The sequence below is a fragment of the Megalobrama amblycephala genome, linkage group LG16 (assembly GCF_018812025.1).
Source record: "Megalobrama amblycephala isolate DHTTF-2021 linkage group LG16, ASM1881202v1, whole genome shotgun sequence".
Taxonomy (NCBI): Eukaryota; Metazoa; Chordata; class Actinopteri; order Cypriniformes; family Xenocyprididae; genus Megalobrama; species Megalobrama amblycephala.
The window spans coordinates 42,655,952-42,682,910 of record NC_063059.1 but is presented as its reverse complement, the minus strand read 5'-3'; the positions used below and the strand labels follow the sequence as shown (position 1 = coordinate 42,682,910).

The 26,959-nt window shown below is 38.9% G+C and overlaps 2 protein-coding genes across 3 annotated transcripts; both read left to right on the top strand.

Moving 5' to 3' along the window:
• The first annotated feature begins 2,383 nt into the window (after window positions 1-2,383).
• Window positions 2,384-7,311, top strand: LOC125249144 (ret finger protein-like 4B). Its single transcript, XM_048161355.1, has 4 exons — window positions 2,384-2,852; window positions 3,079-3,126; window positions 6,048-6,254; window positions 6,401-7,311. Exons 1-4 carry the CDS (start codon window positions 2,513-2,515, stop codon window positions 6,874-6,876), a joined length of 1,071 nt encoding a protein of 356 aa, XP_048017312.1. The 5' UTR covers window positions 2,384-2,512; the 3' UTR covers window positions 6,877-7,311.
• A 6,940-nt stretch (window positions 7,312-14,251) lies between these two features.
• On the top strand, window positions 14,252-26,871 carry chrd (chordin). Of its 2 annotated transcripts, none has more exons than XM_048161353.1 (20): window positions 14,252-14,572; window positions 15,449-15,552; window positions 16,461-16,587; window positions 16,783-16,914; window positions 16,993-17,110; window positions 17,190-17,277; window positions 17,358-17,499; window positions 17,589-17,723; window positions 18,156-18,238; window positions 18,376-18,523; window positions 19,345-19,740; window positions 19,823-20,064; window positions 20,327-20,440; window positions 20,530-20,727; window positions 20,814-20,907; window positions 21,078-21,137; window positions 21,246-21,349; window positions 21,442-21,699; window positions 25,934-26,027; window positions 26,111-26,871. In XM_048161353.1, the coding sequence occupies exons 1-20, from the start codon at window positions 14,443-14,445 to the stop codon at window positions 26,173-26,175; spliced, it is 2,832 nt and encodes a 943-aa protein (XP_048017310.1). In that variant the 5' UTR covers window positions 14,252-14,442; the 3' UTR covers window positions 26,176-26,871. The 2 variants fall into 2 exon arrangements, with proteins under 2 accessions (XP_048017310.1, XP_048017311.1); XM_048161354.1 differs by having other exon boundaries at window positions 14,253-14,572; window positions 21,081-21,137.
• The last annotated feature ends 88 nt before the right edge of the window (window positions 26,872-26,959 follow it).

Genomic DNA, 26,959 nt, shown 5'->3' with positions numbered 1-26,959 from the left:
GTCCCTTACAGTGAGACAGAATCTGCACACAGCATGCTGGGAAGGGTATTGATTACGCAGTTTCAAAATAAGTTTAAAAATATTATAATGCAACTGTGGCATAACGCAAGCATCAGTCTGAACCTGTTCCTGTGTTTGAACCTGCTGAATACTGTCATCTGTCACGTGTTCACTGATGCTTTACTGCATATATGAACAATATCTGATGATGAGGAGCATCTGCACACAGCTGTAGATTCATCAACACACGTCAGTTTCAGTACAAACACTAAATAAAACTACTCAACGCTTTCTATTTAACAGAAACTATGAAACAGAAACTGTATCTGATCACTTGTTACAGATCTGACACAAACACAAACATGATTCTGCACCTTCAGACTGAAGCCCAGAACTGACACACTTGTTGAACTCGAGTGTTTAACTCAAAATCTGATTCTATTTTTAATCATTTTCAGTCCTTCCATTTGCGCGCGTTCACAGCAGCGCAGGCCCGGCTCCAGATATGAGATGAAAGGTGGGCCAAATGATATTCCAGGTGGGCCGGTCGGATTGGTGGGGGGCTTTAATGCTTTAATCTCACATGTCTATTGATATAGATAAGGCAATTGTTAGGGTTGTTTGTTATTATTATTGTTATAAACTATTATACTATTTTGAAAAATCACATTACAAAATATAATGTGAGATAACACAAATAATATTTGCAACATTTATTATTTAAATTTTTTTGCACAAGCTGTTTATACTGTACAAAATTAGAACTTTTGTCCAATACCTCCTCTAGGGGGGTCCGGGGGCATGCACCCCCGTAAGAAAATTTTGTACATTTTAAGGTTAAATGCATCAATCTGGTGCACTTTGGAAGCTCAAAATTAAGAGCTTCAACTCATGTACAGTGTGCAAATTGACCAAAGAAACAACATTGACTTGTACCTGGACATTAAAGAGGGTTCAAACATATTTTTAGTTGTGATATAAAGTCTACATCGTTTTAGGTGTTTTAGGATGCCAAACAATTATAACAATAAAATAATAATACATACATGACAGTAATATCCATATAGGCTATTGTAAGGGAGTGAGGTGGAACCTGACGTGTCTGTGACATATATATATAGGCCTATATATATATATATATATATATATTGGTTAGGCTACTTTACACAACGTATAGGAAAATTAAAATACTAGTTTGTAGCCAATTTCTAATCCTTGAGCTTTAATTTTGATCACCAAATCGCCAGCTGATCGTGTGAGCAAAGTGCGCACTTCTCTTTAAAACACGCAGCACAAACAGACTAAATATATACTTAATCACTGTATATATTTTGGTGCTTTATTAAGGCACAAAGCCATTACGGTTTCGATTTTAGTTCATTGGCAAAATACAATGTAGAGACCATTTATGTTTTAAATTTTCGGTTCATTATGAAACGGTGGCGGCGCACATGGTCATTAATGGGAAACACTGAATGAATGAATGCTAAAGTTGTCGTATCAGTTGTTATCATAACAAAAACGCTTCAACCGGACCGAACGAGAGTCTCGAGGCCTGCCGCTGCGCTGAGTGAGTGACAGGAGGCTGCGATGTGCGTGAACTCGCTGTCATATGGATACTGTAGAGAAGCAGTATTGAACAGTTTAACATATTTTAGAGACATGTTTAGAAAAAATATATATTTTAGCAGCACTACTAAGGGGGAGGTTGCCGCTTGGTCTGGAGCTGAATTGAATATCACACTAATTTTGTGATTGGCTGTTATGTGGTGTGGGGCCAGGGTGGGCCAAGCCTCTGATTGGGTGGGCCAGGCCCACCCTGGCCCCCCCGTGGAGCCGGGCCTACAGCAGCGGTGTTTCTGTGTTATATGCGCGGTCGCGCTCTTACCCGCGCGGTCTGCGTTTGTGCATATGTCTGTCGCCATCCGCGTGCGTCAGCTGCGTGCGGTCCGTTGAGTGCGGCGCGTCGAGGTTCCGCGCTTGTTGAGGTGCGCGTGTGTGCGTGCGCGTAATAAGAAAAGCGCACAGGTAGAAGACATCTGCGCGCACACTTCCAGATAACAAAAACATATTCTTAAAATGTCCCCATTAAGTTATTAATGTTCTCTTCAAGTCTTTTTAATGCTCATCAGTGTTTTCTTGTGCAGTGAAGGGACACATACACACACACACACACACACACACACACATCTTCACATCAGATTCAGAATGCAAACTGCTAAAATGATCATTAACATGCTAAATAATGAATAAAGGCGCGCGCTGTGAATCTCTCTCTCTCTCTCTTAGTGTCTCTGTCTGTTTATGGGGTGCAGGGCTGGTCACCATGGCAACCACAAGCAACGGAGAGGCTAATAAAGGAAAGCATCTCTCTCTCTCTCTCTGTTCATTCTCTCTCTCTCTCTCTGTGTTTGTTCTCAGCCTTGACTTCTTCTCTGTCTCTTTACATCAGCGCGCGCAGGATTTCAGGAGCAGATGTTGTCTCGGGATTCTCTGGATCTGTTATTTCCTGATGGCGAGTGTTTGTGGAGATGATGAGGCGCGCTCCTCCTCCTCCTCCTCCTCCTCCGCGTGTCCGTCATGTCTCCGCGGGTTTGATCTCGCGCTGATTCTGCCCTGCTCTCACACTCTGTGCGGCCGCTGTCTGGTCGAGGGGGCGGGGCTTGTTCGGCGCGGGGGCGTGTCCTCCGCCTCTCGTCCAGTCTGCGCCGTTCTCTGTACGAACTGCCGTCATTGTGTTGAGCTGCCCTGCTTTGACTGGTCATCTGCTTTGACCTGTCTGCCCTTTGACCCCACGGTGACCCCTGACCCTGAGGCGAGCCGGGCGCAGGAGGAGCGGAGGTGGGAGACGGGTGAGTGTTCAGGAATACTGCGTACTGCATGGACGATAATAGCATCATATATTGTAAATATTTATTCTCGCAGTCATATGGACGAGCTGCTTCACACTCAAACACCCCTGTGATAAACACACAGCTGTGGTTCCCTCAGTCTATATCATTAACCGCTTAGTGTTTTTAATCAGTTTGTTCTTTCTATTATTTTGTTTTCTGTGTCATTCTCGTCTCTGTCCTCTAGATGGCAGTGTAGATCTTTCTGAAGAGGAAATGGAGCAGTCAGTTAGAGGTAGGACATTTATACTGCACATTACTCACTGCATACTGCATACTGACCACTACACACCACATACTGCCCACTACACACTACAAACTGCACACCACATACTGCCTACTACACACTACATGCTGCATACTACATACTGCACACCACATACTGCCCACTTCACACCACATACTGCCCACTACACACTGCCCACTACACACTGCACACTGCGCACAACACACTGCATACTGCACACCACATACTGCCCACTACACACTGCATACTGCACACCACATACTGCACGCTACACACTACATGCTGCCCACTACACACTGCATGCTGCATACTACAAACTGCACACCACATACTGCCCACTACACACCACACACTGCCCACTACACACTACATGCTGCCCACTACACACTGCATGCTGCATACTACAAACTGCACACTACACACTACTTGCTGCCCACTGCACACTACACACTACAAACTGCACACCACATACTGCCCACTACACACTACATGCTGCATACTACATACTGCACACCACATACTGCCCACTACACACAACACACTGCCCACTACACACTGCATACTGCACACCACATACTGCACACTACACACCACACACTGCCCACTACACACTACATGCTGCATACTACATACTGCACACCACATACTGCCCACTACACACAACACACTGCCCACTACACACCACATACTGCCCACTACACACTACACACTGCACAATACACACTACAAACTGCACACCACATACTGCCCACTACACACTACTTGCTGCATACTACATACTGCACACCACATACTGCCCACTACACACAACACACTGCCCACTACACACCACATACTGCCCACTACACACTGCACAATACACACTACAAACTGCACACCACATACTGCCCACTACACACTACTTGCTGCATACTACATACTGCACACCACATACTGCACACTACACACCACATACTGCCCACTACACACTACATGCTGCATACTACATACTGCACACCACATACTGCACACTACACACCGCACACTACACACTACAAACTGCACACCACACACTCCCCACTACACACTACATGCTGCATACTACATACTGCACAACACATACTGCACACTACACACCGCACACTACACACTACAAACTGCACACCACACACTCCCCACTACACACTACATGCTGCATACTACATACTGCACACCACATACTGCCCACTACACACTGCCCACTACACACTACTTGCTGCATACTACATACTGCACACCACATACTGCACACTACACACCGCACACTACACACCACATACTGCACACTACACACTGCATACTACACACCACACACTGCACACTGCCCACTACACACTACATACTACACAATACACATAGCATGCTGCACACCACACACCACATACTGCCCACTACACACTACATGTTGCGTACAACATACTGCACACCACATACTGCCCACTACACACTACTTGCTGCCCACTACACACTGCACACTACACACTACAAACTGCACACCACATACTGCCCACTACACACTACATGCTGCATACTACATACTGCACACCACATACTGCCCACTACACACCACATACTGCACACTACACACTGCACATTACACACTACAAACTGCACACCACATACTGCCCACTACACACTACTTGCTGCATACTACATACTGCACACCACATACTGCACACTACACACCACATACTGCACACTACACACTGCATTCTACACACCACACACTGCCCACTACACACTGCATACTACACAATACACATAGCATGCTGCACACTACACACCACATACTGCCCACTACACACTACAGACTTCCCACTACACCCCACATACTGCCCACTACACACTACATACTGCATACTACACAATACACACTGCATATTACACAATACACACAGCATACTGCACACTACACACCACATACTGCCCACTACACACTGCCCTCTACACACTGCATACTACACAATACACACTACACACTGCACACTACACACTGCCCTCTACACTGCATACTACACAATAAACACTGCATACTGCACACTACACACTGCACACTTCAATCTTATGACATACTACATCATAATTATGAAATAAAATGTTGAAATTATGACATACTAAATCAGAATTATGACATTCTAAGATAAAAATGTGAATTTTTTTCATATTTTGACATTTTGACATAATTGACTTTTTAAGTTATAATTTCGACTTGTGTCATAAATATGAACTTTTAAATCAGAATTTCGACTTAGTATGTCATAATGTTGACAGATGCCATAATTTCATAATTTCGACTTAGTACAACTATTGAATTTTCATGTCATGAATATGATTTATAATCAACTTTGGTCAATCTTATGACATACTACATCATAATTATAAGATAAAATCTTGAAATTATGACAAAAAGTCAAAATTATGATGTACTAAATCAGAATTATGACATGCTAAGATAAAAAAGTTGAACTTTTTGTCATAATTTTCACATTTTATATTATATTTATGACTTTTTAAGCTATAATGTCGACATGTCATAAATATAACATTTTAAATCAGAATTTTAAAATATAACATTTTAAATCAGTATGTCATAATTTCGACTTAGTATGACAATTTTGACTTTTTATGTCATAAATATGATTTACAATAATATTTATGACATCAACGTGGGTAAATCTTTGGTAAATCATATCTATATCTACATACTAAAATAAAATGTTGAAATTATGGTATAAAAAGTCAAAATTATGACATACTAAATCAGAATAATGATATACTAAGATAAAAAGTTGACAAAATAGTTTTGTCATAATTATGTCATTTTAATTATTGCATAAATGATCTTCCATGGTCTTTTCTATCGCGTGTCGTCATATATCTGCGTTCTGTAGGACTGGTCTTCGCTCTGGATTCGTCGCGCTCTGATTCGCCGCTTCGCCTCTCAAGCTCCGCCCTCACCGTCAGCGTCACAGGTCACGTGTGCTGCGAGCGCACCAATCAGGATGAGGGACTGCCTCAGGTGTGCGGGAGTGTGAGCGTCTCCAGAGGACAGTATTACTGGGAGATCGACGTCTGCAACAGCGCCCTCTATAGGATCGGTGAGAGAGGAGCAGCTGCTGATGCATCTGCAAAGATATTTTGGCCTTCCTCTTCCACAGTTAATTAGCAGTATTATGATTGTGCTGTTATGATTTATGTAACTCGGATCTCAGTGTGATTTGTTCAGAAATAATTCTATCCTCAGGTGTGATTTCATCATGTGACGGTCGTGGCTGGTGGCTGGAGAGGCGTGGCTCTGCGTTTCACGCGGTGTTTGACGGACGGCGTGAGCTCCTCCCATCTGTTCCTCCTCAGCTGAAGACAGTGGGCGTGTTTCTCAATGTGGGCGGAGCTTCAATCACCTTCCACAATCCTGTAACTCAGGAGTTTCTTGCCGCCGTCCCCTCCCACTTCAGCGTTCCCCTCCGTCCTGCTCTCCAATTGGGCCAGGGAAGACTCAAGCTCCGCCCCGGCCTGCCGCCGCCCAATCACGTCTTTCTCAGCCCTAGCTCTGCCTATCGGGGTCCAGGAGGGGCGGGATCTGGGCGCTGGAGGCGGGACGTGTCGTTTGGGTCCGTGAGGGCCGTGGTTCAGAAGTTTGAGGAGATGTCGGCCGTGTCGGACTCAGATTCGGGTCTGGTGTCCAGCGTCGGCTCAGTGTCAGAACACAATACCCTCTGAAACACATTATTGGAGTTTCTACTGTTGTGTATTTATATTCAGAGACTGTAATATATTCAGAGACTGTGTTTCCATATCATTTGGAATGATGATTGAGAGGACTGAAATACTGCATGACCGCACAGATGCCACACAACTCACACATATATACTGTGTGCAAAATTAATACAGTTATGGGACATGTTAATCACAAGATCAACATTAAACTGCCTGTAAAAACTTTTAAAGAAATATTCCTGAAATATAAGGAATGTTCCTGAGATGTGTAAATAATAAAATCTATTTATTATTACCTGGCTTTATTGTGGTCAATGGTGGTATTCAGCGCTCAAATATCTGTGAATCATGACACTAAATTCTTGATAAATCTGATGAAGTTTCAGAAAAGATCTCAATAATGTCTCAAACGTGCTCAAAAACTGCAATAAGAAGTTATTGATCTCAATATGAACTCAAACATTACCTGAGCTGTGATATTTTACTATCATTGATGAACTATTGTAGTTTCTGTTCATATTTTGAATTAGATTTTATTTTTATATTTTATTAGTTTTATATATATATATATATACAGTTATAGTTTTAGTAGTTTTTATGTGCTTTTTTGCCATTTTTATTAGTTTTTTAAATATATATATTAGACGTTTATTCATTTTATTTTATTTAGTTTTGGTTAGTTTAGTTCTTCAACTAAACTAAGTGTTTTAGTTAGGATTTTAGGGTCATTTTTGTTTATTTTTATTTGTAATATGTATATATATATATATATATATATATATATATATATATATATATATATATAATGACTTATATAGTTTTACAGTTTTAGAATTTGTGTTGTGATTTTTTGACATTAAAATGTTTAAACATATATATAATATATTTAATAAAATGTAAAAAAAGCACAACAAAATTGTTATTACTTTATGAGTTTTATTTTGATTAGTAATTTTGTTGTTTTTTGTCATTTTTATTAGTTTTATAATATATATATATATATATATATATATATATATATATATATATATATATATATATATGCTTTAGTTTTATTTAGTTTCACATAATTTATAGTTCTTTAACTTAAACTAAATGTTATATATATGTACAGTACAGTCCAAAAGTTTGGAACCACTAAGATTTTTAATGTTTTTAAAAGAAGTTTCGTCTGCTCACCAAGGCTACATTTATTTAATTAAAAATACAGTAAAAAACAGCAATATTGTGAAATATTATTACAATTTAAAATAACTGTTTTCTATTTGAATATATTTCACAAAGTAATTTATTCCTGTGATGCAAAGCTGAATTTTCAGCATCATTACTCCAGTCTTCAGTGTCACATGATCCTTCAGAAATCATTCTAATATGCTGATTTGCTGCTCAATAAACATTTAATGTGTACAATTGTACAAAATATTTGTGTACAATATTTTTTTTCAGGATTATTTGATGAATAGAAAGTTCAAAAGAACAGTGTTTATCTGAAATCTAATCTTTTGTAACATTATAAATGTCTTTACTGCCACTTTTGATTGATTTGATGCATCCTTGCTGAATAAAAGTATTCATTTCTTTAATTTCTTTTCAAAAAAATAAAAATACAAATTCTTACTGACCCCAAACTTTTGAACGGTAGTGTATAATGCTACAGAAGCTTTGTATTTCAGATAAATGCTGTTCTTTTGAACTTTCTATTCATCAAGGAATCCTGAAAAAAAAGTACACAACTGTTTTCAACATTGAAAATAATCATAAATGTTTCTTGAGCAGCAAATCAGCATATTAGAATGATTTCTGAAGGATCATGTGACACTGAAGACTGGAGTAATGATGCTGAAAATTCAGCTTTGCATCACAGGAATAAATTACTTTGTCAAATATATTTAAATAGTACACAGTTATTTTAAATTGTAATAATATTTCACAATATTACTGTTTTTTACTGTATTTTTAATTAAATAAATGTAGCCTTGGTGAGCAGACGAAACTTCTTTTAAAAACATTAAAAATCTTAGTGGTTCCAAACTTTTGAACTGTACTGTATATATATATATCATAATGTTTATTTTACTTTGAGAATGTTTTTGGTCATGATAATAACCCTGGATCTGAGCGGCTCATTTACAGCTCTAAACTCTTATTTCATCACAGATATTGACTCATTCGGGTCTGTTTTTATTTCTCACGAGGAATTCCAGGAAAAACGTCTGAGACAAAGTTGATCCTGAAATGAGATTTGTCTAAAAGATCCATTCCAGAATCTGTGGTGCATCAAAACAACACAAACACTTGATCTGAATCTGGAATCTTCTCTCTTTCTCACACGTTCTCTCAGTTCTGTGAATGTTTGAACGTACCCACGGCATCGGTCAGAGGTGACTGGATCAGTGTTTGTCTGATGAAGCGTCTCGTGTTACTCCGGACGGTTTACAGTTTAGATAAACCACTGGAAAACAAGCGCGTCCGTCATTTACCTCGTAAACACGAGCGAAGTGAGAGTCAACATCAACACATCAGAGAGAGGAAGACTCTCATAGCTGGAGAAGCTCTCAGTTATTCTCAAATGTCTCATGATCTTATGATAAATAAACAACATGAGACACAAATGAGTCAATAACTGCCCTGAGAAAGACCTGATCTGTGTGTTTCTGCCGTTCTCCTGTTGGCTCTCGGTCGAGGTGAGAAAGCAAAACGCAAGGCCTTCAATTCGCACCCGGCTCTTAAAACAGTCTGTCTCCTCTCCAGGGCTAATATGCGTGCGTTTGCATATTAAATGAGTAATTCTGTCTGTTAGTGACCTGTTAACTTCATCTGTTCCTCATTATTATTCCATTATCACAGCGCATTCATGCTGCGACACCCTTGAGAACGGCACATCAGTGAGTTCCTGCTGAAAACAAATGTTTCTGGAAAACCAAACCGGCTCGACTCTGAATCACTGGGTCTGATGAGTGTCGCTTCTGACTTCTGCTGCTTCAGAACCCATAAACCACTTCATGCGCAGTTAGTCAGCTGATGTCTGGAGCCGATAAACACTCGCCGACCGGATGTGTGTGTTTACCGTTTCACCACGGCTGTCAGACACTGTCAGATCCAGAGTGAGTCGCCATCATCATCATCATCATCATCATCATCATCGGCTGCTGATGTCAAACTCACACATGTTCTGCAAAACACAGATCTAATACATATTAAAAACACCAATTAAAGCAATGAGACTCCAGACTAATACCCAGCTAAGAAACATTCTTATTAAGTTATGAAAATGGTATATCCGAATGCTTTTTAAATGCTTTAAACATGTTTTTTCTTGGTTATGCGAATGTTAAAGGAACGTTTCATTATTCAGACATAATTAATTATGAATTTCACATTATAAAAACCATTGAAGATCTCTGAACATTACGAAACAAGTAGTAACATTTAAACACTAAACCAACTAAAATGTTTCAGAAAAACGTTCCATGAACAATGTATAAACGTTTTATTAAAGGCCAGATACCTCTGAACGAACGTTCTATTAACGTTACTGGAAGAACGTTTGTTCATAACTCTGAGAGAACCTTGAGACAACGTTTTGTTACAGTTAAATGTTCTTAAAATAACATTTATAGAATGTTCTTATGACATTATTAACATTTGATATGCGTTCTCATAATGTTCTGAGAATAACGTTCATGTAACATCTTTATGATAATGTTACTTGAACGTTCTGTGAACAACGTTCTTGGAACATTCTTATAACGTTATTTGCACTTGATAAATGGTCTTATAACGTTCTTAGAACAACATTCCTGATGAAGTCATGATATCTGATGAATTTAAATGTTGGAATATTACTAGTGAACGTTCAAAGAATGTTATATTGTAACGTTTTAGAAACATTGCAAATCACTGTTCACACAACGTTTTTACAACATCAAGTTATTATCTGGGGAGATAACTCAATGTAGTCATAAATCACATTTTTGATTTTACACCTGACGAAACATGCATATATTTATATAATAAAGTACAGTCCAAATGTGGCGTATTTTACAGAAATACTGTCGTATTGTTTAATTACCATATTCAAAATAGGTACTTTAGTGCATATCAAGGTATTACCACTATATAAGATATATATGATGTATATAAATATATTGTTAAATGCAGTCACATGGTAAATAAATAGCAATACCGCGATATGTTTTGTACGGTTATGATATTTTAGTGATTTGTGTGTGCGCGAGCGTACATGATTTGAAAGTTTTCGTCTAAGAAAGCACAGAAACCCTTCCATCAGAATACACACACACACACACACACACACACACGTTGTAAGACGCGGTTCCTGTCGGTTTCTGCTCTGAATGAGTTCATAATATCTTCTGTTATCACCTCATGATGAAATGCAAAGAGCTCATGATCGATTGATGATGGATTCCCATTCTCAGCGGATGCGCGCGCAGGTGTGAAGCACCATCAGCATGAAAATAACACACCTTACACACCTTACACACACACACACACACTGAAGCGCCTCGTGTGTACCTGTGAACTCATTTCGGAAACGCTAATACACACACCGACCATTTGCTGTGTATATTGTGATGTTTAGTTCTGTCTCACATGTCTGTTAACGGAGCATAATGAGACTGTAACACACACACACACACACACACACACACACATGCGTGAGAAACTTCATTACGGAAGCATACAATGCATTACATACAAACTATATATATATATATATATATATATATATATATATATATATATATATATATATATATATAAACAGAGGGATGCATTATATATCAATTAAAAACACATAAATTGTAAAAAAAACAAAAAAAACATTATATGTTATATATAAGTTGTAAAAATAATAGAATGTATTATAAATAAATATAGTTGAGTCATAAAATGCATTATATTTATATCAAAAACCATAGAATGCATTATAATAAATTACATAAACAATCATAGAATGCATTATATACACTGTAAAAAAAGAATTATATTGCTTATAAATTATAAGAAAATATAAAACAATAATAATTAAAATGAAAACAAGTTATTTTTTTGTTCCTGAATTCAAAATGTATTATAGTTTAATATAAATAAAATGAAGAAATGTATAGAAAATACATGAAAATAAATATAATCCATTATATCTAATTATACTTTAAATTGTACTAGTGGGCTATAAGTAACTTTACATTTATTTAATGCTAGTATTTGGAAAGATTGATTTATTTCAGACTTGACTGAAAACAGAGGTTCTTTTACGCAAATCCTGCTGAAGACAAAAGCCTGCACGCTCTCGTGTAATCTCAGCAGTGAAAGGGAGCGCGCTGAATCTCTGCCTCTGCTGGAGTTTATTGCGCGCGTCTTTCTCATGCAGAAGCTCCAGCGCGCGGCTCTATAGTCGTGTTTAACATGTGCATGGCGGGAAGGCCGCGGGGATCCGAGCGGCTTCCGGAGCGCCTGATACTCGATTCCCACACTTTATTATTTTGTGATTTTATTATTCCATTATTCGCCATCATTTAGAGCCTTTCAGACCCCGCGGAGGGGAAATGACCCCATAACCACACACGGAGAGGGAAGTCTCTGATTTACAACACAAACGATCATCATCATTATTACTATCATTATTATGGCTGTCCTTTGAATCCGAAGGGAAAATGTTATTAATAGCCTTCGTCGTTGTTTAAACTGTTTCAGAGAACGTTCAAAAGTAACGAATGTTTGAAGAGTGACACAATGGAATGTTGAAGATTTAAATCAGCAGCTTGACCGTTAAGGAAACATTGTATCATTCTTCAAACATTCGAACGTTCTGAAACAAATAGATACACTTCCGAAAAGAGTTCCAAAAATGACCTAATTAATGTTTTTGTGGAAGAATGTTTGAGATTTATTTATATCTGACTGATGTCATCCTGCATTAACCTGTTAATCAAAAAGGAAACAATTCCAGGCGATATGAAGAGGAAATCAACTGTCGAATAACAAAAGCATTGATCTTCAGAGGTTAATGACGCTCTCCAGATGAAAGCCATCATATTGAGTTTGTTTCTTAACTTCAAAAACCAGAGATGAAACTCAGTTTAGTCTCATCATACTCATTTAGAAGAACTCCAGCTTTCTGGCTTCTCTGAAGACTTAGTGAGGGAAATATAATTGCTTTGGTTCCTCAGTGAACATTCATTGTTCTTCTGAAAGAAAGGCCTGCTTCATTGAGAAATAAAGGACTCCCACTCAGCCTTTGATTCAAGCAGGGGGCTGATGATGCTGAAGCGCATTCAAATGAGAATCATGAGCTGTGAGGTCCAAACCACAAACTATTCAGATCCCAGGAGCAAACACTGTTCCGATAAAGCTTCTGGAAGTCTCTGTGTCGTTCTTCGAGGCTATAGAGTGTATAAATCTCCATTATAGGTCACTCAGAATAATCTGCTCTGTGGGGAACTCAGACCTTTTCTGAGTGTTTATCAGATTTCCTGCAAAAAAACTAAAGCATTTTATCACCAAACGTTGTATTATTGGTATTAGAAGCAAATCAAATCAAATTAAATAGATGTAAATTCATGAACCAAAAGCATTGGTCTTTTTACACTCTAAAAAATACTGGGTTAAAAACAACACAAGTTGGGTTGAAAATGGACAAACCTAGTGATTGGGTTGTTTTAACCCAACGAACAGGTTGTTTTAACCCAGCGAATGGGTTAAATGTTTGCAACCTGTTGGGTAATTTTTATTGAACTCAACTATTGTTTAAAAATTACTGTATTTCTTGCTTAAAATGAACCCAAAATATGTTGGAAATTAAAAATCAGACACATAATTACAAGAGGCAACAATAATAATCAAAAGGTGAACATTTATTAATAAGCAACTTAATAACTGATTATTGTTTAATTATTATTGATTAAACTTATTAATAAATGTTCATTCAACATATTTTGGGTTCATTTTAAGCAAGAAATACAGAACTTTTTAAACAAGAGTTGAGTTAAATAAAACAGGTTAGGCAAACATTTAACCCAATCACTTAGTTTGTCCATTTTTAACCCAACTTGGGTTATTTTTAACCCAGCATTTTTTAGAGTGTAAGTTAATGGTGCTCTTAGCATAAACGTTTTTTTTATATCATTATTGTTCATGATGTTTTGACTCTGGAACTTTTTTTATTATTTTTTAATTATTATTATTATTATTATTATTAAGCAGAGTAATTGATTGGACAGATGTCAGACAGAGGATAAAGGAGCGTTTAAATGTGTAAAGTTGATATTCGCAGGTGAAGTTTTGGGTCATGTGAGGTTCCGCCCCCCGCCCCCCCCTCCCTCACGAGCACCGGATAAAACCGGGAGTCTCTCGCGCTGACGGCGCACTCGCAGCTCGCGCTCTGACGCGTCACGACAGAAAACACTGTGAGGAACACCCGAGATCAGTCTGAGCAGGACGCGTATCAACCCAACCTTACTATTTCATCAGTTTTCCTTTCTATACAACAGCAGTGAACTGTGTTTTGGTGAAGAGGAGGAAGACTCTGGACAATCCCTCGGGATGGAGGCGCTGCGCGTGCTGTGGATTCTGGGCTGCGCGTGGATCTCTTCGGCTCAGGGCTCGAGACTCAAGACACCCGCCTTACCCATCCAGCCCGAGCGGGAACCGATGATCTCGAAGGGCTTATCCGGTAAGAGACAGAAACAGCATCACTCAACAGGGCTTTACTCTGGGAACAACATCACACTCTTAAATGAAGCTGTTTTCACAGAGAAGAAGTTTCCTAAATAATATAAAGAACATTCGGATGTTAAAAGTTCTTCATGGATCCATCAATACCAATGAATAACCTTTATTTTTAAGAGTGTAGATAGAAAGAGTTCTTGACTTGCTGATAAGTAAGTTTTTGGTGTTTCAGTCTCTTCAGATCTTTAAAGCATCAGTACATAATGATTTTTAAAGGACTACAGCATATAAACAAGCATTTAAAACATTTAAGAACCTTTAATTCTGGTGCTAATGACTGTATATGATGAAAATAATCATCTTTTGATTTTCATATATAGCCTGTTAAAAGCTGGATATATAGTTTTGTTTCTGGGTTATTTAAGCATTGCAAACATTTTTGGAATGTTCAGAGAACTTTGAAAAGTAACAAGTTTAACATTTAAAAACAGGAAAAACATTCCATGAACGTTCTGAGCCTCCATGAATAACTTTATAATCTCTAGTTGATCTGAAGACACTCAAACGTCTGATGCTCCATTTATCAGTTTACGTGTGTGTCTTTGAAAGTGTTTAGCTTAACAATAAATTGTTTAATAGTCTGCGTCTGTAAACTGCAGCAGATGACCTCATTCCAGACGCATTAAACACCAAATTTACTCCAATCTCTCATTCTCTGTTCAAAACAAAGCCGAGGAGATGTTTTGGTTCCCAGCGCTGCTGTGGCATTCACTGCTGCTTTTAGTGCGTGTTCCTGAAGGTTTGGCTCAGATCGGGCCGTCTGAAGCTGATTTGTACACATTCCCGCTCTCACGCTGCTCATGTTTATTGTCTCAATCAGGTTGCTCCTTCGGTGGCCGCTTTTATTCCCTGGAAGACACGTGGCATCCAGACCTGGGCGAGCCGTTCGGCGTGATGCACTGCGTCATGTGCCACTGCGAGCCGGTAAGAGTCCAGTGAGGAACTGGGAACCACTGACACTGAACATCAACATAACTGAGCCGAATAATAGCTGCCTTCCCAGCTAACGTTCTCTCAATGTTCTCTCAACGTTATGAGGAAATGCAATGTTAATCGAGCGTTCGTTCAGAGTTATCTGCTCTTTAATAATGTTCTCAAAAACATTATTTATACATTGTTTTAGTTTGACGTTCGTCTAACGTTTTTTAAATATTACTACTAGTTTCAGAACGTTCAGAGAACATTCAAAAGTAACGTTTGCATAATGTTTGAAGAATGATACACTGGAATGTTCTAGTAATGTTAGAAACTGTATGTTTTGAACCTTCAGAGAACGTTTTCGTAACTTAATGGGAACATTATCAAAATGTTCAGTTTTTATTAGTTGAGTTACAGCTGAAATTGAAATTGTTTCGTAACTTGAATTTTACAATATTGACAGTTATTGAACTGAACTGAATCAACATTGAACAGAATAATGAGGCTACTGACATTTAAAGGTTACAGGAAACGTTCTCAGAAGGTTCTCTCAATGTTCTGACCAAACGTTCTTCCAGTAATGTTAATAAACGTTCGTTCAGAGTTATCTGGTCTTTAGTAATGTTCTCAAAACGTTAACACAAAAACATTATTTATACATCGTTCATGGAGCATTTTTTTTAGTTGGAACGTTGTTTAAATGTTTCGACTTGTTTCAGAACGTTCAGAGAACATTCAAAAGTAACGTTCCCATAATGTGTGAAGAACGATGAAATGGAACGTTCCATTAACGTGTGTATGTTTGACCCTTCAGAAATAGCGTTAGTGAAGTGTGTAGCTGAAGCTGAACAGTGTATCAGGCTGTAGTTGTGTGAAGCGCTCTATATGATCAGAGTTTCTTCCTCTCCGAGCAGCAGCGGAGCCGGCGAGGGAAGGTGTTCGGGAAGGTGAGCTGCCGGAATATGAAACAGGACTGTCCCGAACCGACCTGTGACGATCCGGTCCTGCTTCCAGGACACTGCTGCAAAACGTGCCCCAAAGGTAAGAAAGGAGTGTGTGTTTTTCTGTGGGAACAGTCCAGCCGTCACACGGAAAAACTGTGCTGGTGTGCAAAAGAAATGACGGAAAGGCAGATGGGCCCTGCGCTCATGTTTATGGATGCCGCTCTTGAACATTGACTCTATTGTGCGTTCGAGAACTTTGTGACATCATGCACTTTGGTTTCCGTGGTTACAGGCGACTCCGGGAGGAAGGAGGCGGAGTCTCTGTTCGAGTTCTTCCAGGAGAAAGACGACGACCTGCACAAGTCGTACAACGACAGATCCTACATCAGCTCCGAGGACAGCAGTAACCGTGACAGCGCGAGCGGTGAGCCTCCACACACACACACACACACACACACACTCCAGTCAGGCTCAGTCCATCACACCGGTCTGTTCTCTGCAGATTTCGTGGCGCTGCTGACGGGCGTGACAGACTCTTGGCTGCCGAGCTCCAGCGGCGTCGCTCGGGCGCGATTCACGCTCACCCGCACCAGCCTGACCTTCTCCATCACCTTCCAGAGGTAAAACACACACCAGAGCACATCAAACGCTCCTCTCTCGTCCTCCATCGCTCACTGTTTGTGTGTGTTTGTGTCTCAGGATGAACAGGCCGAGCGCCGTCACCTTCCTGGACTCCGACGGGAACACTGCGTTTGAGTTCAGGGTCCCGCAGGCCGACACAGACATGGTGAGAATATAGTTCCCTAAACCTCAGACTCGAGTCTGATCTGGGCTCTGACGTGATGTTTAACTGTGTTTGATGAGCAGATCTGCGGAGTCTGGAAGAACCTGCCGAAGTCCCACATGCGGCAGCTGGAGGCGGAGCAGCTGCGCGTTTCCATGACGACCGCCGACAACAAGAAGGAGGAGATACAGGGCAAAATCATCAAACACAGAGCGCTGTTCGCAGGTGCGCGCCAAAGCTTAGATTCGTTTCAACCACGGCTTTCTTGATGTGTTTGGATGCTCATGTTCATTTCCTGCGGTTTGTCTTGACAGAAACGTTCAGTGCCATCCTGACGTCCGAAGAGGTGCATTCTGGGATGGGCGGAATCGCCATGTTGACGCTCAGTGACACAGAAAACAATCTGCATTTTATCCTGATTCTGCAGGGACTCGTTTCTCACGGGAGCTGTAAGTACAAAATAAAATAAAATAAAATTAAAACAAATAAATAAATAAAATTATTATAAATTATAAATAATTTATAAAAAATATAAATAAATTAAAATAAAATATAAATTAAATGAAGTTAAAAGTAAAATAAAATAAAGTAAAATAAAAATAAATAAAATTAAAAATATATTAACATAAAATAAAAATAAATAAAAAGTGTATTTTTAAATAAACATTTAATAAAAATAAAATGAAAATAAAATAAATTTAAAACAATTTAAATAAATAACAAAAAAAAATAAAAAAAAAAATAAATTGAAATAAAATAAAAATGTAAAAAATAAAAAAACTACAAAGAAAAAAAGTAAAATATAAATTAAAATACAAAATAAATTAGAATAATTAAATTTTTAATAAATTAAAATACATTTTAATTTTATTTTGTTTCAGCGTCTGCACAGGTGCCGGTGAGAGTGAAACTGCTGTACCGACAGCATCTGCTGAGAGAAATACGAGCGAACATCTCTACAGACGTGAGTGAAAACACACACATTCACTGATCTAAATGAGAATATGCCATACATTTCTAATGCTTTCATATGGAGACAGTTTAGAAGAAAAGTTAAAGTTCAACTTGAATATTAAGGAAACGTACATCATGTTTCTGTAGGACTCTGACTTCGCTGAAGTCCTGGCGGATCTGAACAGTCGGGAACTCTTCTGGTTGTCCCGCGGGCAGCTGCAGATCGTCGTGGAAACGGAGGGTCAAAACCCCCGCCAGATCTCCGGATACATCTCTGGAAAGAGATCATGTGACAGTGAGTGCAGCCAATCAACAACAATCAATACATAAACACAGTTTAAATGCATACACGGGTCTTTAGAGACTGCCGCAATAGTATAAAACAGACACTGCCACCTTGAGGAATAAAGCTGAAGTGCACTTACTGAGTCAAAACAGACATTTTTCGTTTATAATGAACAGACTGAGGAACAGTAAGTTGAAGAAATGAATGATAGTGAATGTGTTAATCATGCAGACACAGGCTTCAGTTCTGATCTCACAGGATCTGTAACTACATCAGCGGCTGTTTTTATCCCATGATTCACCGCGTGTTATATTTCATCTTTGTGTCATGCGTAAATCATCTCGGGTATTTCGAGTTCATAATTATGACTGTGATTGTGACGAGGTCAGGACTGCGCAGCGATGCCGATAGAGGTTCAGTTTCGTGGTCATGTGTGTGTGTGTGTGTGTGTGTGAAGGTCACGCTGTGCTGGCGCTGCTCCGCTCTGATTCCAGCTGCACCGTTAACAGCGTGACGTTATGTGTGAGGAATTCAAACCTAAACGGTCCCGCCGCTCGCGCTGTGTTTACTCCGACATCATCAGTCCTCTCTATTTACCTGCGCTTCACTCTGGCGTCTCAGGGGATCACGTCACTCTCTGACCTTTGACCCTGCAGGAGTTCATGTGGGTTTGATTGTTTCTCTGGCTGCGGTTTGACAGCAGTTCCCTCTGGACCTCTTCTCGCCTGCAAGACTTTAGTTTGCCCTCGTTCTGTCACACAGACAGGTCGTTTTATTCATAGGTTTAATGCAGCGAAACAATAAGAGTTTTATTTCCTGAAATGTTTCAGCTCTTCAGAGCGTGATGTCCGGCGGCTCTGCTCTGACTCCTGGGAAGACCGGCGGCGTGGGCTCGGCCGTCTTCACGCTGCACCACAACGGCTCGCTCGACTACCAGGTTCTGGTGGCGGGTCTGACCAGCGCGGCGGTGGGCGTGACCATCGAGATGAAGCCGCGCCGGCGCAGTAAACGCAGCGTTCTGTACGACATCACGGCCGACTTCGCGGCGGAGGAGCGGGGCGGCGGACGGGCGGTGGGCAGCGTCAGCCGTGTGGAGGCCAGACACATTCACATGCTGCTGCAGAACGAGCTGTTCGTCAACATCGCCACGGCCGAGCAGCAGGAGAGCGAGCTGCGCGGACAGATACGCACGCTGCCGTACAACGGGCTGGACGCGCGCCGGAACGGTAAAAAACAATCAGAAAAAGGTCATTTCTGATACCGATTTGATTATTAGTCGTTGATTAAAACCCTGTTTTTCCTCTGCAGAGCTCCCGGTTCCTCTCGCGGGTCAGTTCGTGTCTCCTCCGGTCCGCACGGGCGCGGCCGGTCACGCCTGGGTCTCGGTGGACGAACAGTGTCATCTGCATTACGAGATCGTCGTCAACGGCCTCAGCAAGAGCGAAGACGCCTCCGTCAGCGCTCACCTGCACGGATTGGCCGAGATCGGCGAGATGGACGACTCCTCCACCAATCACAAGAGACTTCTGACTGGCTTCTACGGTCAACAGGTAAACAAATCACCAACACGACTCGGCATCGTTAACATCCAGTTATAATGTAAACGGCGTGATTACAGCACAACAAAAGCCTGTTTTCTTTGGCTGCTCCGGCGTCATCGTGCCAGAAACACAATTGTGCCGTTATTTATTGAAACAGGAATTGTTTATAAAACAAAGCTGGCGTTTTCACAAATGATCTGAGACCAGTTTGATTCTGCTTTAACATGAAGATCGTCTGATCTTGAACAAGCTGTCTCTCTGTCTCTTCTAGGCTCAGGGAGTGTTGAAAGATATCAGTGTTGAGTTATTGAGGCATTTGGACGAAGGCACAGCTTATATTCAGGTCAGCACCAAAATGAATCCAAGAGGAGAAATCCGAGGACGGGTGAGTACACACACACTCTCGACAGAAATGTTTTTATGGTTTTAGTCAACTATACTAACCCTGGTTCAATCGACGTCTGCGCTGTCCAGATTCACGTTCCCAACAGCTGTGAGTTCGGCTCTCGCGGTGAGGTGGTGGAGGAGGCCGAGTTCGACGACCTCGTGTTCGTCCGCGACCCGGCCGAGCTGAGAAAAGACCCGCACACGTGCTTCTTCGAGGGAGAGCATCACGCACACGGGTCGCAGTGGACGCCGCAGTACAACACCTGCTTCACCTGCACCTGCCAGGTAACACACGCATTCACACGGGTTTAGCTCTCGTTTACGTATTCCTTACGGTTCGTTGTGCGAATGACCCGTTTCATTCCCTGCAGAAGAAGACGGTGATCTGCGATCCGGTGATCTGTCCTGCGCTCTCGTGTCCTCACACCATCCAGCCTGAAGACCAGTGCTGTCCGGTCTGTGACGGTGAGTGATGAGCGAACAGGGAACGCTATGAACAAACGTTCCTCCAGTGACGTTAATAGAACGTTCGTTCAGATTTATCTGGTCTTTAATAATGTTCTCAAAACGTTAGCACACAAACGTTATTTATACATCGTTCATGGAATTTTAACGTTGCATTTTATTTCCGTCAGCAGAAAAGAAGGAGAACAAAGAGACGACTGCTGTAGAAAAAGTTGAGGAAGATCCAGAAGGTGAGTTTAAATTAGATTAATACATAAAATGTAATACTGAGACTATTATTTTAAAGGCGCAACTGACTGGAAGTGTATAGTAAGATGTTTATTTCTTGTTTGTTTCAGGCTGTTATTTCGAAGGCGATCAAAAGATGCACGCACCTGGCACGACATGGCATCCGTTCGTCCCGCCTTTCAGGTACATCAAGTGTGCCGTGTGCACCTGCAAGGTGAGCTAACAAACATTACAAAACACGAGAGGATTATTTTTTGTTTTATTTATGAATATTAATAGTTATCTTCATTGTCTTGTCCATCTCAGGGCTCCACAGGAGAAGTGCACTGCGAAAAGGTGACGTGCCCGCCTCTTACCTGCAGCCGACCAATCAGACGCAATCCTTCAGACTGCTGTAAGGAGTGTCCTGCAGAAGACACGCCCCCTCTGGAGGACGACGAAATGATGCAGGCTGACGGAACGCGGCATTGCAAGTTCGGCAAAAACTACTACCAGAATAGCGAACACTGGCACCCGAGTGTCCCGCTGGTGGGCGAGATGAAGTGCATCACCTGCTGGTGTGATGTGAGTATTTCTGTGCTTTATTTGAGATTTATTTTAAGTATGGAAGCTTATTTCAGCCACGGAAAAAAAAATTAAAAATTTTTAAAAAAAAGGTAGTTGCGATATCTTTATATCTCACAATTCAGAATTTTTTTCTTAGAATTTCGAGTTTCTCTGAAAAAAAAAATAGTAATAATATTACTAAAGAATAATAATTCCAAGATGTAAACTCAGAATTCCGAGAAAAAGTCAGAATTCCAAAATGTAAACTTAGAATTCCAACAAAAAAGTCAAAATTCCAAAATGTAAACTCGTAATTCTGACAAAAGAGTCAGAATTGTGAGATGTAAACTCATAATTCCAACAAGAGTCGTAAATGCGATATATAAACTCAGAATTCTGAGAAAAAAGTCGAGATGTAAACTCAGAATTCCAAGAAAAAAGTTGAAATTGCAAGATGCATAATTCTGACAAAAGAGTCAGAATTCCAAAATGTAAACTCGTAATTCTGACAAAAGAGTCAGAATTGCTAGATATAAACTCATAATTCCAACAAGAGTCGTAAATGCGAGATGTAAACTCAGAATTCTGAGAAAAAGTCAAAATTGCGATATATAAACTCAGAATTCTGAGAAAAAAGTCGAGATGTAAACTCAGAATTCCAAAAAAGTTGAAATTGCACGATGTAAACTTAGAATTCCAACAAAAAAAGTCAAAATTCCAAAATATAAACTTGTAATTCCGACAAAAAAAGTCAGAATTGCTACATATAAACTCATAATTCCAACAAGAGTCGTAATTGCGAGATGTAAACTCAGAATTCTGAGAAAACGTTGAAATTCCAAGATGTAAACTCGTAATTCTGACAAAAGAGTCAGAATTCTGCAAGATGTAAACTCAGAATTCCAAGAAAAAAGTTGAAATTGCAAGATGCATAATTCTGACAAAAGAGTCAGAATTGCTAGATATAAACTCATAATTCCAACAAGAGTCGTAAATGCGAGATGTAAACTCAGAATTCTGAGAAAAAGTCAAAATTGCGATATATAAACTCAGAATTCTGGGGAAAAGTCGAGATGTAAACTCAGAATTCCAAAAAAGTTGAAATTCAAGATGTAAACTTAGAATTCGACAAAAGAGTCAGAATTGCGATGCAAACTCAGAATTCAGAGTAAAAAGTCAGAATTGCAAGATGTAAACTCATAATTTCTACAAAATAGTAAAAATTCTGAGATATCAACTCATAACTCAGAGGAAAATGAGATGTAAACTCAGAATTCCAAAAAAGTTGAAATTGCAAGATGTAAACTTAGAATCCAACAAAAAAGTCAAAATTCCAAAATATAAACTTGTAATTCCGACAAAAAAAGTCAGAATTGCTACATATAAACTCATAATTCCAACAAGAGTCGTAATAGCGAGATGTAAACTCAGAATTCTGAGAAAACGTTGAAATTCCAAGATGTAAACTCGTAATTCTGACAAAAGAGTCAGAATTTGCAAGATGTAAACTCAGAATTCCAAGAAAAAAGTTGAAACTGCAAGATAGAATTCATAATTCTGACAAAAGAGTCAGAATTGCTAGATATAAACTCATAATTCCAACAAGAGTCGTAATTGTGAGATGTAAACTCAGAATTCTGAGAAAAAGTCAAAATTGCGATATATAAACTCAGAATTCTGAGAAAAAAGTCGAGATGTAAACTCAGAATTCCAAAAAAGTTGAAATTGCACGATGTAAACTTAGAATTCCAACAAAAAAAGTCAAAATTCCAAAATATAAACTTGTAATTCCGACAAAAAAAGGCAGAATTGCTACATATAAACTCATAATTCCAACAAGAGTCGTAATTGCGAGATGTAAACTCAGAATTCTGAGAAAACGTTGAAATTCCAAGATGTAAACTCGTAATTCTGACAAAAGAGTCAGAATTGTGCAAGATGTAAACTCAGAATTCCAAGAAAAAAGTTGAAATTGCAAGATGCATAATTCTGACAAAAGAGTCAGAATTGCTAGATATAAACTCATAATTCCAACAAGAGTCGTAAATGCGAGATGTAAACTCAGAATTCTGAGAAAAAGTCAAAATTGCGATATATAAACTCAGAATTCTGGGAAAAAAGTCGAGATGTAAACTCAGAATTCCAAAAAAGTTGAAATTGCAAGATGTAAACTTAGAATTCCGACAAAAGAGTCAGAATTGCGATGCAAACTCAGAATTCAGAGTAAAAGTCAGAATTGCAAGATGTAAACTCATAATTTCTACAAAATAGTAAAAATTCTGAGATATCAACTCATAACTCAGAGGAAAAATAGAGATGTAAACTCAGAATTCCAAAAAAGTTGAAATTGCAAGATGTAAACTTAGAATTCCAACAAAAAAAGTCAAAATTCCAAAATATAAACTTGTAATTCCGACAAAAAAAGTCAGAATTGCTACATATAAACTCATAATTCCAACAAGAGTCGTAATTGCGAGATGTAAACTCAGAATTCTGAGAAAACGTTGAAATTCCAAGATGTAAACTCGTAATTCTGACAAAAGAGTCAGAATTGTGCAAGATGTAAACTCAGAATTCCAAGAAAAAAGTTGAAATTGCAAGATGCATAATTCTGACAAAAGAGTCAGAATTGCTAGATATAAACTCATAATTCCAACAAGAGTCGTAATTGTGAGATGTAAACTCAGAATTCTGAGAAAAAGTCAAAATTGCGATATATAAACTCAGAATTCTGAGAAAAAAGTCGAGATGTAAACTCAGAATTCCAAAAAAGTTGAAATTGCACGATGTAAACTTAGAATTCCAACAAAAAAAGTCAAAATTCCAAAATATAAACTTGTAATTCCGACAAAAAAAGGCAGAATTGCTACATATAAACTCATAATTCCAACAAGAGTCGTAATTGCGAGATGTAAACTCAGAATTCTGAGAAAACGTTGAAATTCCAAGATGTAAACTCGTAATTCTGACAAAAGAGTCAGAATTGTGCAAGATGTAAACTCAGAATTCCAAGAAAAAAGTTGAAATTGCAAGATGCATAATTCTGACAAAAGAGTCAGAATTGCTAGATATAAACTCATAATTCCAACAAGAGTCGTAAATGCGAGATGTAAACTCAGAATTCTGAGAAAAAGTCAAAATTGCGATATATAAACTCAGAATTCTGGGAAAAAAGTCGAGATGTAAACTCAGAATTCCAAAAAAGTTGAAATTGCAAGATGTAAACTTAGAATTCCAACAAAAAAAGTCAAAATTCCAAAATATAAACTTGTAATTCCGACAAAAAAAGGCAGAATTGCTACATATAAACTCATAATTCCAACAAGAGTCGTAATTGCGAGATGTAAACTCAGAATTCTGAGAAAACGTTGAAATTCCAAGATGTAAACTCGTAATTCTGACAAAAGAGTCAGAATTGTGCAAGATGTAAACTCAGAATTCCAAGAAAAAAGTTGAAATTGCAAGATGCATAATTCTGACAAAAGAGTCAGAATTGCTAGATATAAACTCATAATTCCAACAAGAGTCGTAAATGCGAGATGTAAACTCAGAATTCTGAGAAAATAGTCAAAATTGCGATATATAAACTCAGAATTCTGAGGAAAAATAGAGATGTAAACTCAGAATTCCAAAAAAGTTGAAATTGCAAGATGTAAACTTAGAATTCCAACAAAAAAAGTCAAAATTCCAAAATATAAACTCGTAATTCCGACAAAAAAGTCAGAATTGCTACATATAAACTCATAATTCCAACAAGAGTCGTAATTGTGAGATGTAAACTCAGAATTCTGAGAAAAAGTTGAAATTGCAAGATGCATAATTCCGACAAGAGTCAGAATTGCGATGCAAACTCAGAATTCAGAGAAAAAGTCAGAATTGCAAGATGTAAACTCATAATTTCTACAAAATAGTAAAAATTCCGAGATATCAACTCATAACTCAGAGGAAAAAGTTCGAGATGTAAACTCAGAATTCCAAAAAAGTTGAAACTGCAAGACGTAAACTCATAATTCCAGAGGAAAAAGTCAGAATTGCAAGATGTAAACTCATAATTCCGACAAAATAGTAAAAATTCTGAGATGAAAAGTCAGAATTGTGAGATATAAACTCAGAAATTGTGAAGAAAAAAGTCAGAATCATTAGATAAAAAGTCGCAATTACATTTTTATTCCATGGTGGAATATTTAAGAGCATTTGGAGATTTTAAGTTAACAGCATAAGTAACACTCGCTCCTTTCTCTCGCCATTACAGCACGGCGTCACGAAGTGCCAGAGGAAACAGTGTCCGCTGCTGAGCTGCAGTAACCCCATTCGCAGAGAGGGAAAATGCTGTCCTGAATGCATAGGTAAGTTCTGATCCTAAACACTTTAAGACATAAACTAAATCCTGCACAATTTACTCAGCACACCTTACGTCTTTGTTTTACAGAGGACTTTATGGAAAAAGAAGAAATGGCAAAGATGGTGGAGAAAAAGAAAACCTGGAGACACTGATACCTTCTTTCCTCAACGCTCACCATCCTCCTGTTTTGAGATCAGGCGTCTCAAACTCGCACAACGGGACGCCTGCGGACTGCAAAAATAAATCTGCGCACGAAACGGAGAAGAGGTCCAGACTGTAACAAGGAAGTTTGGGAGAAAGTGGCTCTGAAAAAAAGGAGAATGAATCTCAGCTGCTGCAGTTGTTTGAGTTTCCCACTGACATCATTTCCTCACGGGAAAGTTTGTTTTAACTTTGTTTGCATATTTGACTTGGTGCAAAACATCAGACACTCGTACTAAGATTTTACACATCATCATACCTGTAAATGCATACAATGTATGCATGTGAGCACGACGTACCACACTTCATACGGTAAAATAACGCTTCACTACAAAATGCACATGCCATCATTACAATCATTCATAATTCAAATATGACACTCAAATCCCAGCCAATCAGCAGGACTGTTGTAATGCATCTGATTGGAGATTCACCCTGTGGGTGGGGCTTGGCTGTGGGGTGGGGTTTAGAATGCTCATCAACATAAACCCCGCCCATTTCTGTTCTGTTGCACCTGATGTTGTAAGTCTGTTTTTGCTGGTATATAATATTTTATGGCTATTTTCTTTCAGTATTTTGATGGATATTATGAATATTGTTTGTATTGCATATTTATTAATGATGAATAAACAAAGTTTTAAAATTTATGTTGTCATAAAAGAAGCACATTGTCAGTTTTTCTCTCCGCACAAACACACACTTTCATTTTGACTTCAAGGCTGATATAAAACACAA

What these genes read in the sequence shown, in the direction of transcription:
- chrd (XM_048161353.1), top strand. Translation starts at nt 14,443, where the DNA reads ATGGAGGCGCTGCGCGTGCTGTGGATTCTGGGCTGCGCGTGGATCTCT. An exon ending in TGGAAAGAGATCATGTGACA is followed by an intron (nt 18,524 to 19,344) that starts GTGAGTGCAGCC and finishes GAAATGTTTCAG; the next exon opens with CTCTTCAGAGCGTGATGTCC. An exon ending in AGTTGAGGAAGATCCAGAAG is followed by an intron (nt 21,138 to 21,245) that starts GTGAGTTTAAAT and finishes TGTTTGTTTCAG; the next exon opens with GCTGTTATTTCGAAGGCGAT.
- LOC125249144 (XM_048161355.1), top strand. Translation starts at nt 2,513, where the DNA reads ATGGCGAGTGTTTGTGGAGATGATGAGGCGCGCTCCTCCTCCTCCTCC. An exon ending in GGAGCGGAGGTGGGAGACGG is followed by an intron (nt 2,853 to 3,078) that starts GTGAGTGTTCAG and finishes TCTGTCCTCTAG; the next exon opens with ATGGCAGTGTAGATCTTTCT. An exon ending in CAGCGCCCTCTATAGGATCG is followed by an intron (nt 6,255 to 6,400) that starts GTGAGAGAGGAG and finishes TTCTATCCTCAG; the next exon opens with GTGTGATTTCATCATGTGAC.